Here is a 14661-nt window from a genome sequence, read left to right as displayed (position 1 = left end):
TTCGTCAATCATTATTATTCTGATAGCGTACCTTACGCCAGATCTGGATTAAACGAATTTCGTTCTAAAACACTTACAAAATGCAAGCTACAGAAAACCTTTTGACTATAAAATAGACACACCCACCAATTTTGTTGTTTACCCTTATGTTTAAACCAATCATTAAACATTCACATTTCCTCTCGCCTTACCCTTGCAGTCCTGTCGCTGAGGAACACCCAGGAGGAGGAACCCCCAGATCCGCAGCTGATGCGCCTGGACAACATGCTGATCGCGGAAGGAGTGGCCGGTCCGGAGAAGGGCGGCGGAGCAGGTGCGCCGAGCGGTAAGTTGCCCTGAAAGCACGTTATTTATTCATCCATGTTTTCCCTTCCCATACTTTTCCGTACAGACTTCATGTCCCAGTCGGATCTGCCCGGGCAGGACAACGCCATCGAACACTCGGACTACCGGAACAAGCTGGCACAAATCCGCCAGATTTACCACCAGGAGCTGGAGAAGTACGAACAAGCCTGCAGTGAGTTCACCACGCACGTTATGAACCTACTTCGCGAGCAGAGCCGTACCAGGTGGGTGTATAAAGTGATAAATTTATGGGCGAACTTGTCGGAATTAACGAGCGACAATGTCTTCTCTCCCTCCTCTCGTTTGTGTCTTCATTCAGACCCATCACACCGAAGGAGATCGAGCGGATGGTGCAGATCATTCACCGGAAATTCAGCTCCATCCAGATGCAGCTCAAACAGTCCACCTGCGAAGCCGTGATGATCTTGAGGTAAGTGTCGGTTTTATGGGTTTATTACTTTCGTTATTGGGAGATCAGCATCGGGGTGGCACGTTTCCTGGGGTTATCGTGTAATAAACTGCTGCCGACTGATTATCGCAAAAAGTCACGAGAGATTATCTGTTGATTGATGGGCTCTTGTGCTTCTTGAAGTGCATTATGAACCGTGGCTCTGTTTATATTTGGACATATGAATGATATGATTGACAGTCTAATGATTGTTAGGAAGAGTTGTTGCTCTTCGTGCCTGATGCGTTGCTATTGTATTAGCTCTCGGACCGAATAAATATTTTATCTGGTGTTTCTATTTTGCGTTAATCGTGCTTTCTAATGAAGATATTCATTAAGGGACATTGGCTGACTTGGCACTCGAAGTATACTGTGTTTTGATCTTACAGAACAATATTTATTATTATTTGTTTCAAAACAATTGTTGTCAGTCTCATATTTATTTGCAGGCAAAATAAAGATATTTCCTTAGGTCCAGGAATTGAACGTTAGCATTAAAAGCTGCTGTCTTGACTAACAATCCTCATGAGTATTAAGGAGTATGCGTACTAGATCTATAATTTAAGGTCCGAGAAACGGAGTTTCACTCAATTGCTCGTCAACAGTTTGGGTCATGAAAAATTATTTGGCGACAGTTATCAAGGTATCCATCAGCTTTGTCTGTCATCCATTAATCGTTTTCTTTACCTGTTATTATGTCAAGGATAAAAATTGGAAATCTTTATGTCGTTTCTTAAAAGTATGCAGCCTATTTCTACCATTTGTCCCTTCGACCTTAGCACTTTCGACCTTTTGTCACTAACCCACGTTTTCGTTTCACATCACTGTCATATGAAAAAGCTGTCGAAAGAAGATGCGCAATGATGCCCTAGGTATACTGGTCGATACAGTGGCGTAGCCACGGGGGTGGTTTTGGGTATAACCCCCCCCCCCAAAGACAAAATTTTTGGAAGAATTTTTTTTTTGAAAAAAATAATGTTCAGAAAACACCACCCCCCACCCCAGACCAATTTTCTGGCTACGCCACTGGGTCGATAATCTATAACAAATGGTTGAAAACGAAAGGGACAAAAATTTGAAAGAGAGAAAAGGTCGGAAAGGACAAAATGTAAGTCTTTGCATGCTCTAATTGTGCCATCCCTACCCATGGCCGAATGTATATCAAAATTCTTTTACATGAAATCTTGAGATATGATATTTGGACTTAGGAAGATCCACATTTTCTCAGGATGCAACGAGCTTATCAATTGCGACATCAAATCCAGCTAAAAGTTCACCTGGAAAGCAAAAATTGTAAATACATACTTTGAAAATGCACTGAAATATTTAAAAAAACGAACAGTGGGTAATGTCTGTGACATAACCGCTAAGTGGACGCAGGACTTGACTTGACCATGCCTTTGAGATACATAATATGTCCAAATTTCTCACATCAACTATTTTGGATAAATAATCGGCGTTGCATACCATTCCTTGGCAAAATCTTCTCATCAAACCGACACAGAAATCAAATCTACCTCGAACAAGAATCATCCAAAACAATTCAGGAAGTATCTGTCCGGTCACGGAATATTAGCCTCGACAGTGGCAACCTTCCCACTGAAGGACTGCCTGAAATAGGCCACAAGTTGGCCCAGCAGGGGATGTAGGGCCTCCTAATCCGTGCGATAGCGACTGAAGGAGAACATTATTTTTAACTCTTAGAGCCTTGAAAAAGGCTGTTTGCTTCGGCTAAGTCCAAGTAAGAAAACGATCTTTTCAAATAACCGCGAATTTCTAGTGGTGGTATTAAAAAGACTGAATGCTCTGCGAGCGAATGCACTTTTCTTTTATACCTTATTTTGAATCTTCTCTGCTTTCCAATTGGTGGGCCAATCAGCCAGTGTCTTGTATCCCGCTTCTTTGTCAGTTCAAAGCGTCATCATCATCAACGCGTTCAAGAACGGTTTCTTCTTTTTTACGCTTGTTGCTCGCTGCTGGCGTCTATTTCCTAACGGGACATTTCGCTTGATACAGGCCAATAAGCCGGGCAAGCGAGCTTAGAATTGCAGTTCAGGTGAGAAGTTCGTGTTCTTTTCTGAGACAACATTGTTAGTAGTAGATGGAAGGAAACGCCCGGACATGGGATTTCGGGTGATAAGATTTAGAATTGGTAACATGGGACGATCATTCAGTTACGTTCGCTTTGTGTGCAATGTTCATCTAGATATTTCTTGATCAATGCCAAAAAATCCCACATTTGATGAAAAATCGATTGATAGTTTATTTATGTTTGAGCTGTTATTGGTGGTTTTTTTAATCCAAATATCCAAATATTATGTGAGTGATTTGGACATCTTATGTTTTTTTAGGCATGGTCAAGCGAAGTCCTTCGTCCACTTCGCGGTTAAATCAGAAAAATTATCCACTGTTAGTTTTGACGCTATTTATGAAAATCAAGCATAAAATTTTATCACTAGAATATCGAATTTGGCACCCAAGTACAATTTCCATCCCGAAGGGTATTGAGAGCTTTGATATTGATCTCTATTATTGGCTCTCTGAAGAACCGAAGAACCGTTTTTTGGACATACATGCTGCATCATGTGGCTTTTCTTCAGCCTGTCTCGACTCATCACCGATGCCGGCCGGTCTCGGCTCGACTCTGCTGCTGCTGCCGGTATCTGCTCAGCATTGCTGCTTTGTCGGGTATGGAGGGTGGACTGCTGCTGTACTGGCTAGGTTTCGGCTGATGATGGTGGCTTCGATGGTGTCGAGCCGAAAAAGCGGTCGGGGCAGACTTCATTCCCTGCTAAAAGGTGTGAGTGCTGTACAATCGATGATGCGGTTGCTTCGCTTGTCCCGGTCAGAATGAAAGGAAAAAATCGCGTTGCGCTATTTTATGGCTTTTCGGCAGACCCAGCGGCTGCTCATTCGCTGGTGTCTGCACCAATCAGAACGTGGTAATGGAATCATGCAAGAATTATGCAGTACCCATATTTATAGGTTCCCTTGATCTCAATGTTTTTCATTGAAAACAGTTTCATGCCTATTGAAACAAGTTTTTTGGGTCTTATCAAGCATGGACATGAAAGGCATACTTGAAATCTGTCGATTGAGGGGCTTACCGCAGAAATTCGTCCATTGAGACGAACGCTATTAACGTTTAAAATCTTTCAACACAGCGTAACGCGGTCGATTTGAATATTTTGGAATGACACTCGGTATAGTAGAGAGAGACGTAAGTCCTACGTCAAAACACACATGTTAGTCACATATTTGTTCTTTAAAGAAGCCAACAAACTTCGTCAAATCCGAATTATCCTATGTTTTATTATTCCTATGTTCAGGTTTATAATCCTAAGGTCTCCTGCAATAACAAGCCGTCCCATATATCAATGATAAACTTTCAATTTTTAGGCAAATATGAAGCCAAAGACAGAACTTGTAGCTGTTCGACGCCACTCCCCTTAAATGCACGCGTTTCAGTAATGACTCAGCATCACTGTGGTTTTTTGAATTTTATGTACCACATACTAGGTTTTAGAACCATTTCACCTATCTGAGGAAATCAGTTTTCTAGGTGTGAAGTGTATTCTAACTAGAGATGGGCATTTAGATTCGGAACCGTTAAAATATTCCGGATCTTTGTTGTGACTCACTTTTTAAAAGATCCGGATCACCACACGCTTAGAAAAAAGTACCTAATATTAGGTACATTTCACTCATTTCAGGGGTTCAGTGTGGGAACCCAAAATTAAGTAATTTTTTCTCGGATTTAAGCAAAATTAACTTAATATTAAGTAAAATATACTTAATTTTAATTAAAAACTAATCAAAAGTTAGGTAAATTTCCCTCAACTTTTGTAAACATGAGATTACCCAACGTTGGGTTCCCACACTTTAATGCCCTTGTTGAGTAGTTTTGCTCTTCATTTTATGACAACAAAAGGAAGAGGGAGGGAGATGCAAGAGAAAAAAAGTACCTAAAATTAGGTACTTTTTTCTAACCGTGCAGATCAGAAAATTATCGGACCATTTGTAAGGAAATAGCAACATGAAAAGTTTATTGTGGATTGTGTAAAGAATCTATAATATATGATCGAGGAAGCGGTGAAATTTTGGTATTTACGGGTCGATAGCATGGTCCAGAATGCCATCATCATCACCATTTTGCATTCTCCTTACGTATTGTTCTAAAGATCCGATCCGTATGAAAGATCCGGATCATTAGACTAAATGACTCAGATCTAAACCGTTCAACGAAGTGATCCGTTTGGCACATCTCATCTAAGGCAATCGGGAGCCACTAGCAACACCTTATGTCACTGATTGTTCACTACATGTGGTTGTCGACACATTGCCCGATTGCTTTGATTGCTTATAACGTGACTATTAGTTGAGGTTTGCATTAGGCTTACTTCGATGGTTTCGAAGAAATTTCGCAAGGCATTTCCAAAAATAATTTGAACTTTTCTAGGATTTCCTGAAGAAATTTCTCAACGATTTATCCTGAAAAAATTTCCGAAGGTATTCCTAAAACAATTTCAGTAGGTATTCTTGATAGAATTCCCGAAGTATTTTCCATAGGCATTTCCGAAGAATTTTCCAAAGGAATTTCCTTATCAAATTCGTAGAGGAAATTATAACGGAATCTCCAAATTGGATTCTGTATAAATTTCCGACATTCTTAAATACCTGCAAGAATTTCCTTCGAAAATTCAAAGAAGGATTTCGAGAGATCCTTCTTTTAGGATTTTTTTCAGTACCTACAACACCTACGAAAGTTGTTTTAGGATTTTTTTCGGAAAATTTTCAAGAATTCTGCCCTTTGCTCTAGGGAGAAATTCTTGCAATTCGTTCATTCATAATTCCCTCAGGAATTTCCTCCAGAACTTCCTCCAGGATTTCTTTCGGGAATTCCTTAAGGTATTCCTTCGGATGTATTTAGAAATTCTTACAGAAATTCCTTTAGACCTTCGGAGTTTCCATTTCCTTCGCAATTTCCTTTGCGCATTCTTTCGGGAATCTCTTCAAGAAATCCTTCAGAATTTCTTTTAAGAATCCTTCGTGAATTTCATTTGAAAATTTCTCCGAAAATTCTTTAGAAATTCCGTACGAAGTTTCTTTAGGAAATCATTTCACATTTCCCTTAGAAACTTCTCCAAAAAAATCTTTAGGATTTTCTATTTCATTATTACATAATTTTCTTACAATTTCCAGAATAATTCCATCATAAATTTCAAAGGTCTTTGGTGAGGTTGAACGAAAAAAATCTTGGAGGACTATCCAAATGAACTAAAGGGAAAATTTTATAAATAATTCTGGACGAGTTCCTGAGGTATTATCAAAAGAATCCTCAGAATAATTTCCAATGGAATTTCCAAACAAATTACTGGAATTAGGACTTACAAAAAAACTAAAATATCGGGATTTCAGTCGATCCATCATCAAACCGCTTCGAATATTTTCGAGAATTCCTTAGGAATTTACTTCAGGAGTTGCTTCTTTGCTTATTCAATCTTATTCAAAATTTCGTTCGGAAAATTCTCCTTAGGAATTAATTCGGTTAGTCACCCAGAAATTCTTTCAGGAAGATTCTATCTTCGAATATTTCTTCAGGAATTGCATAATGAATTTTTTTTTCTCTCCTGAAAGAATTTCTTTAAAAATCCTTTACAAATAAATCTAGATATAGGGGGAAAGACGGCTTTGGCAGGTTTTGTTCTATTATTGGCAGGGGGTTTATGTCGACCAAATTGTATGAAATTTGGCCACAATATTCTTTGATATGCAAAGAATGCTTAGGCCAAATTTGAGCATAGTCAGTCATAAAAAAACCCCTGCCAATAATAGAACAAAACCTGCCAAAGCCGTCATTCCCCCTACCTTCAAAATTTCCTTAAGGAATTGCTTCGAAAATTCCTTTTAAAAAATTTGCCTCACATTTTTTTTTTTTCAAAAACTCTCCGAAATTTCCTTAACCTTCTGGAACTCGCGCCATTGTAAAAAGTACAACAGGTTCGAAAAAGCACGCTTCTCGTTCACATCACAGGCGGGACTGCGTGATCGGTCCAGGATGAAGCGAGTCCAGGAAGGTTAAGGAATTCCTTTAGCAATACTTTCAGAAATTATTCCATCGGTAACTCCACACCATCGGCTCCCGTAATTCCGCTGGAATTTCTTTCAGGAGTTTCCGAACGAATTCCTAAAGGAATTACCGAAATTCTTGAATTTTGATGGAACAACATCAAGAAATTAGAAATTCCATCGGAAATTGCTTTAAAAATTTGATCGGAATTGAAAATATTTCAAAACTCCCTTAGGAGAATTCCTATTATTATTTCAGGAGTTCTTACAAAATTTCTTCACAGCATCATCCAGATTTTTTTTGGATTTTTTTAAATTTCTTCGGATATTCCTCCGGAAATTTAATTAGAAATTCCCTGAGACCTTCGGATATTTTTTTAAGAATTTTGTCGGGAGTCACTTCTGAAATGCATTCAGAATTTATTTCAGGATCATTCGGAAATTACTTTAAGAGTTCTTTCGCAAATTTCATCTGAACATTCCTCTTCCTAGAACTCCTTTACTATTTCTTATTTCATACTTTAAATCTACTAAGGGTCGTGAGTTCGAGTCCCATCGAAGGAAAGTAGTTACAGTGAACGTTCGCTAACTGTTTTTTTTTTCAAGTTGGGGCGCTTTTTAGTTTAGCAGAGCAAGACACGGCATACAAAAACAAGGCAGGCTCATAACGTATGTAAACATTCAGTTTGAATGTAAACATGTGACGTCACTGCTATCTTCGCACAAGCTGGACCGAGACGATGCTCTACGGTCGCAGCATGCTTACTTTTGTACTCCAACATGTGGCGATAAAATATGCGTCACATTCGAAGTGTCATTTTTCTAACGAGCCTACCTTGTTTTCTGTATACCGTGGAGCAAGATTACTTTTGATTTTGACAGATATCGAATCATTTTCCATCGAAGTCCTATTGGAATGGCTGGGTAGCACCAGCCATTCTTATAACGGGGTGATTTATTAATTTTCGAACTGTCACTTTTAAGTTTAATTATCCAAATGAGACAGACCCATAATGTACATATTCACATCTAAGTTTTTCAGAACATTGTACATTAATGTCCAAGTCGGGTGGTCCTATAACCAGAAAATAGGAAATCAACTTTGATTGAACTGAACAGAAAAAAAATCTTCCAACAAAATTTCCGGAATAAATCCTGCAGGAATTTCGGAAGAAATTCCATATGGTTTTATTAAAATAATTTCCGAAGGATTTCCTAAAATAAGTTTCTAAGGTACTTCCAAAGAAATTTCTAAAAGAATCTCTGAATCAATTTCTGAGTAAATTTCTAAAAGAATTCGTTAAGACATTTTCGAAGAAATTATTATTATATAGTATCTTAGAATTGCTCTTCGAATTTTCAAAAAAAAAAGTCTTGGAGAATCTCCAATCTCCGAAGTAATTTCCAGATGATTTTCTGAAAAAAATCCCTAGACTAAATTCCGAAAAAAAAAATACTTGGATGAATATCCAAAGATATTCTTGGACAAATTTAATGACGGAAATGCCTTCAGGAGTTCCGTTGTCACTTTCGTTAGCAATGCGTTCGTAAACTCCCAAGGAAATTCCTAAAATTTTGTTGGGTAGTCTGCCATGCCTCTACGGGAAGAAGATGAGAACTACCTTAACAGCTCGGAAATACATAAACATGAAAACTTCTCTGTTAAAGGAAACTCCGTCAAGATTGAAAATTTTGTCCTAGATTTGTGGAAGGCTTTTTGCTAGTAATTCCGGAAGAATTCTTACCAGGAAGGTGCCAATGGAATGTATGGGAAAAAATTGACCATCGTATTTCAAAAACGTAGGTGCTCAAAAGTTTCACCTCCCTGAAAAAAAATCCTTAAAGTAGAGTGGGGCAAGAGTACGCACTTAGTTTTCAATCGAGCATGGGGACCTTATGAAACAAACTTCTGCATATCAAATCAATGTCGACGATTCGTATACTCTTCCTTTATGTTACCCAGTGGAAAAAATAATGGATATAATTAAATTCGTTTTAGCATAGCCCTTATTGCAAGACACCTCAAAAACGCGTTCTTACCCCACCGGTGGGGTGGGGTATTCACCTGGAAAAAAATAATAAAAATAATTATTTACTGAATTTCGGCAAAGCCCTTTACCGACCCATTCGGCAACGCACTACCGAACGGCACGGTCATTTTTGACAGATGGGTGGCGACCAATCGGTAGTTTGAACTTTCACCGAGATTTTACCGAGATATCAGCTGTTGGATTCTCGGCAATTTATATTGCCGGCCTCGGCGAAAAAAATTAAGTGTGTAGATGTAAAACAATACCTAATACAATTCCATGATTTCAATTCAGCGCTTCGTTCGCTAAGTCGCTTCTAACATTTAACACAATTTTCGATTTCTATCCCTTTATTTATTGTTGTGGATCTTCACACTTCGGAAGCAGTCTTATTTCAGCCGAAAATACGGGTTTGACACCAGAACTCACGTTCCTGCGTACTTTTACCCCACAGTCCCAAAATTTATACAGTTAATGGTTTTGACCTCTTGGAAAACCAACCCAATTGGTGTTCTGCACCATAAAGTACTCCATACAATAGGTTATCGAAATGGTATAATGTTCACCTGATTGATCGTATATATGGTAATGGAATACTAGTTTCGGAAACACAATTATTTTTAGCAAAATGGCCAAAAAAAATTTTTTCTTCATATCTCCCTTGTTGTTTATTCAAATCAATAGTTTATCTTGTTTTATAACTTTTAAAAATCGAAAACGTACTCTTACCCCACGCGCACTCTTGCCCCACTCTACTCTATGCGAAATTTCAGCTGAATCGCACTTCGTTAAGTGTTTGATCTTAGAATTGCATGAAACGTCGAGATCTGGTGCTACCTAAAAAAAATGTTTCTGAGAATAATTGGCTTTTGGGACTTAAAAAATGTTTTAGAACTTTTTTTTCGAAATCGATTTTTTTTAATGCCAAACGTCTTGTAAAAAAATTGTTCTAGCGATAACACCAGATCTCGACGTTTCATACATTTCTAAGACATTTGGCATAAAAAATGCCAATTTCGAAAAAAATTCCAGGTCTTAAAAATCTTATTTTTTTTGTCCGTAATATTCCTAGTCATTTTTTTTTTATTTCCGAGATTTGGCTTCAAAAACAAAAATTAGTTCCAAATTTTCCCGTATACCCACCACCTCCCCCCAGGTGTGTTAATTTTTTCGTGATTCAAAACTGTCAAATTTTGACCGCTTTGGTCAAACCTTCAACGATGTCCGATTGAGCTGAAATTTAGCATAGAGAATTTTTTTGAGGAGATGGAACTTTTGAGCACTACCAGTTTTTGAAATTTTTTGTATTATTTAATTTTCAGATATCTTACTAATGGATTAGGCCGTTACAAATATTAAATTTAAATTATGTCCTACTGGTCTACGAAAGGTCAAGGGGGGGGGGGGGGTAATAAAAAAATAAACAAAAAAAAAATTAAAATGGAAAAAAAATCAATAAAACTCTTTGGATTTGTTAAAGAATGCTTTGAAAATCCTCAAAATTGTCCGATTTTTTTTGTTGCCCCCTCAAAATATAATTTTTGGACAAAAAAAACAAGGGGGGGAGACTAATTGTTTTTAAATATTTGTATCGGCCTTATTTCTATTAATAAATATAAGTTGATGTGTGTAGTTGTGTAGTTGTTAAATCTTTTGACACATTTGACCCAAGGACCCGTCTTGGACCCAATTACTAGATCAATCAGTGGCATTTCCCTAACCTCAATCTACCTGTGCACTGGACTTAAATTTAAGGAATTGGTGTGTGGAAATGCATAGAATAACTAGATTTTGATTAGTTTAAACGACACTGATAATTTTATTTTCCATTTGGGCTGTCAAAATATCAATGCACAGGTAAAAAGTGAGGTTACGCGACGCCACTGAGATCAATACATCTATACTATAATATGTAGAATAAAGCAACTTTCGGACAAATAACGGTGAATCACTTTATTTGAAAACATATCCGTCCCAAAAGGGATAAAGGGTTAGAATCGAGACATGAACAGCAATCTCCAGAAAAAAAGAGTCCGCTTCTTCTAAAGCTTCTAATATGTTAAATAATATATTTTAATTTATTTATTCCAGATCCCGCTTCCTAGATGCCCGACGGAAGAGACGCAACTTCAGCAAACAGGCATCCGAAATCCTAAACGAGTACTTCTACAGCCACCTCAGCAATCCGTACCCCTCCGAAGAAGCCAAGGAGGAATTGGCCAGAAAATGTGGCATCACTGTAAGTTTTGAAACCCAAATAACCCCACTGGTGCAGTAGCTCGAACCGAGTCAAACAACCAATCGTTTCAGGTCTCCCAAGTGTCGAACTGGTTCGGCAACAAGCGCATCCGCTACAAGAAGAACATCGGCAAGGCCCAAGAGGAGGCGAATCTGTACGCCGCCAAGAAGGCCGCCGGTGCCTCACCGTACTCCATGGGTGGCCCGCCAAGTGGAGCGGCCACCCCGATGATGTCGCCCGCTCCCGCCCAGGACTCGATGGGTTACTCGCTTGGGTCCGGTGGATACGACCAGCAGCAGGCGTACGACGGCAGCATGGGCTACGACCCGATGGGGGGCCACCAGGACCTGAGTCCTTGAGATGCGGAGTACTAGAGCGCAACAGATTGGGCGCGGTATAGTGAAGTTTAGTAAGTTAGAGTGAGTCCTAAACGATGATGAGAGTGCGTACGAATATGATAATGGATAAGATGATAAGCACCGCTATTCGCCCTCCTTCTGACTGGTGGATTGAATGCAGTGTAGGCAACTTATAGAAGTTATCTAGTTTAGTTCAAATTCGGGCCAGAGCGAGATAGGAATCATGGGTTTAGTGATATAAACCTGTAGGGCTCAGGATCACGAATGAGATAAAAAATTATGTGTTTTAATTTGAAACTCAAAATTGAGTTAGTTTTACGTAATTCTTATGATGATTATTTAAAAAAGCATTATTTAAACTTTATCTCATGCGAAAACGTTTACCATTTGCACCAACCAGGTAATTAGATAATCCAATCATTCTTCATGCAAGTAAGATGACGAATGGATGCATTGACTGCTTCGTTCGTTGGTGAATACGTACAATTATGTCCAGAAGTTGATTCTGATGGTCATCCTATCTCCCCTTGCTCTACGGATTAGTGAAATTATACATAAATCAACGCTGCAATAATTTTAGTTATTTACACTAGGATGAGCGCATTTCTATCCTACTTTTACAAACATCCGCCCAGATGCCGAGAGCAGCGTTTTGTTTATATTTAGTGAGAGCGCGTACATATATTAATGCCTAAACAAATCACTATTCGGTGTTTGCGTTCGACTCGAGATTGATTGATTTGCGTGTTTTGGTTTGGGCATTTTACTACACTATCGCAATACATCACAAAACTATACCCTACTTTGATTTCTGATTCCCGGTGTGTTTTCTTCTCCGTAACGGATTCTTCTGATTGACCTACACAAAATCCACTAACACGAATTAGTAAGAAAGCAAGCAACGTAATGAATACTTCAATTCTACCGATAGCGGATAGGTAAAAAAAAAACTATTGTGTATACCATTAGACGATAGGGAAAAAGAGAATCACAAACGATACTATTAATTTAAGTCTCACGATCCAACGCAATGATCCGGCTCTCAGCCGGCAATGGAAAGAAAACATCCATCATTTTCCAAGTTGGCCATCAACGTGGTCCTGATGAAACTCATTCGCGGACAATCCCGAATGAGGCCACACTCATATAAATATACGTAAATTAAATTAATGCAAAGTTAGTGCAACCAGAAGATTATGCGACAAAATTATTTTCTTTTCCTAGCAAAGATTGGAACAAATCCAAACAAAGCTATTTTTAGAGTAGGCGCATTTGGAGCATTTTCATTTCTTCCAATTTGAGAATGAGAAATCTGTAGACGAATAGACAACAAACTAACATACTCTTCAATTCACATTAGAAATGAAAACAAACCAACACGAGAAAACACACACAAGTATACAATCTTCAAAGTTTTTAAAAACTTTTCGAAACGATCAAAATGAAGGAAGAAATTGAAACCCAGTTATACGATTCGCTATACCAAAATAGGCTCTATCCCCGCCAGAAAGGATTTGTACTTAAAGTTAAAGACACACAACAAGAATAACTAGCAACCCTGTCATTTACACTCAACATAAAGAAACAGCATACGTTTGTGTACGTGTGATGGATGTTGCGCAATATGCAGCAAACCTTAAATCTGACAAACAATACACAACCAGACACGCTGAGAACAAAAGAAAAAATATTGACAATATGTGCAAGCGAATGGCAAAATGCTAAACGAAAAAAAAAGGACTGGACTATTCTGCAGTCTAAATCGTTCGTTGTGGCAACTTGGCACGATTGACTGTGGCAATAGTGGCCCTGGAAAAAAACCTGTATGAAATTTTAGAGAATGCGAGTTGATGAAACAAAAAATTAAGTGAACAAATCATTTGTATACGATATAATAATAATGAAAACAAAAACTATTGATTAATGAAAAGGTTTGAAAATATACTATTTAAAGCTACCAATTATTAATGAACAAAAAAATATTTTCCAATCATTTTATTAGAAAAATTCAGTTTCGAAAAATTGTAAAAGATTGAGAGATAACCCAAAATTAAAGTAATATCTAGTGGCTTCTTACCGTTAAGATGTGGCTGATGAACCGATGACGATTGCAGCATTTGATCAGGTTTTACTTTGCCTACCTTCCCGGATCGAAAATTCTGGCAGCACTTCTAGTTCTGTAGAAAAAAAAGCGTGCTTCTCAGGAAATCCCCAAAAGAATTTCGATCAGTGGTAGTCCATATACTCCATTTCATCTATCATTAGCAAACAAGCAACACAATTTTTTATTCACATATTGTCACTTACTTACAAGTTTCGCCTATGTTTTTATGGTTGTAATTTTGATAACAAAATTGGTTGTGTATTTTGAAGTCTGTTTCTGGGTTCATTTGATTTTCTTTTGGCATTATTTTGTATATTTTTCTGGACATAGTGCTCGTGTTGTCACTTTTTGGTCAATACCACTGCAATTGATATCCACTTTATTTAAGTTAGCCAGTACTGCAGCAGTGTTGATGCAATATTTCCTTTCATACTGTAAGCATTTAACTGATTGGGTACAATTTTGTTTTCCGGCACCATCCACACGCAAATAGAAGAAAACAGCTTAGAACAAAAAGGTATCTCTTGAGAAAATTGAGGAAAAAAGGAAGAAACGAAAGTATGTATACGAAAACGATTTAAAAATCTATTAAATCTATTAAATTTAAATTTTATGTGTACTTAATTATAAATAACTGACAAAAGAAATAAAACAGCAACAACAAAAAATAACAAATGTGAAAACGAAGAAAGAAGTGAAAACCTACATTAATAATTAACACTAGTAAAGATATGAAGTAATATGATGAAGTATAAGAAAAAAGTACATAAAAGGAAGAACAACGAATGTTTGATTTACATAGATGACATGCCAACGTTACAAAAAAAAATAAGGCACAGTCAGTTCCATTATAGTTGAAATTCCACTCAAGAAGGTTGCAAAACATTTGCTCCATCTGACGCAATTACAATATTTCCAGTTTCAGATGAGAGATGGTAGACTTTTCTAAGCGTTGGAAATCATGTCATTATGCGTGTTATCTGGTGATATCCAGCTGCCCATAACGCTTCATAGATACCTTTACCTGGTGTGTTATGGTGTAAAATGTAACACACTGTACTCTACTT

General features: G+C 37.8%; 1 protein-coding gene across 4 annotated transcripts in view; it reads left to right on the top strand.

Annotated features, from left to right (window-relative positions):
- The window catches only part of LOC134224477 (homeobox protein extradenticle), a 118235-nt gene extending 103859 nt beyond the window's left edge, over positions 1 to 14376 (top strand). For 2 of the 4 annotated variants that reach the window (XM_062703838.1, XM_062703839.1), the window contains 5 exons: positions 200 to 313; positions 392 to 569; positions 665 to 775; positions 10984 to 11131; positions 11203 to 14376. In XM_062703838.1, the coding sequence (XP_062559822.1) occupies positions 200 to 313; positions 392 to 569; positions 665 to 775; positions 10984 to 11131; positions 11203 to 11490 (839 nt within the window). In that variant the 3' untranslated portion in view covers positions 11491 to 14376. Of the gene's footprint in view, positions 1 to 199; positions 326 to 391; positions 570 to 664; positions 776 to 10983; positions 11132 to 11202 lie in introns of all 4 variants that reach the window. The other 2 variants (XM_062703836.1, XM_062703837.1) reach the window with 1 other exon arrangement.
- Positions 14377 to 14661: the final 285 nt, after the last annotated feature.

Source organism: Armigeres subalbatus, chromosome 3 (genome assembly GCF_024139115.2).
Source record: "Armigeres subalbatus isolate Guangzhou_Male chromosome 3, GZ_Asu_2, whole genome shotgun sequence".
NCBI lineage: Eukaryota > Metazoa > Arthropoda > Insecta > Diptera > Culicidae > Armigeres > Armigeres subalbatus.
The sequence above is the reverse complement of the archived record's forward strand: the minus strand, read 5'-3'. Positions and strand labels throughout refer to the sequence as shown.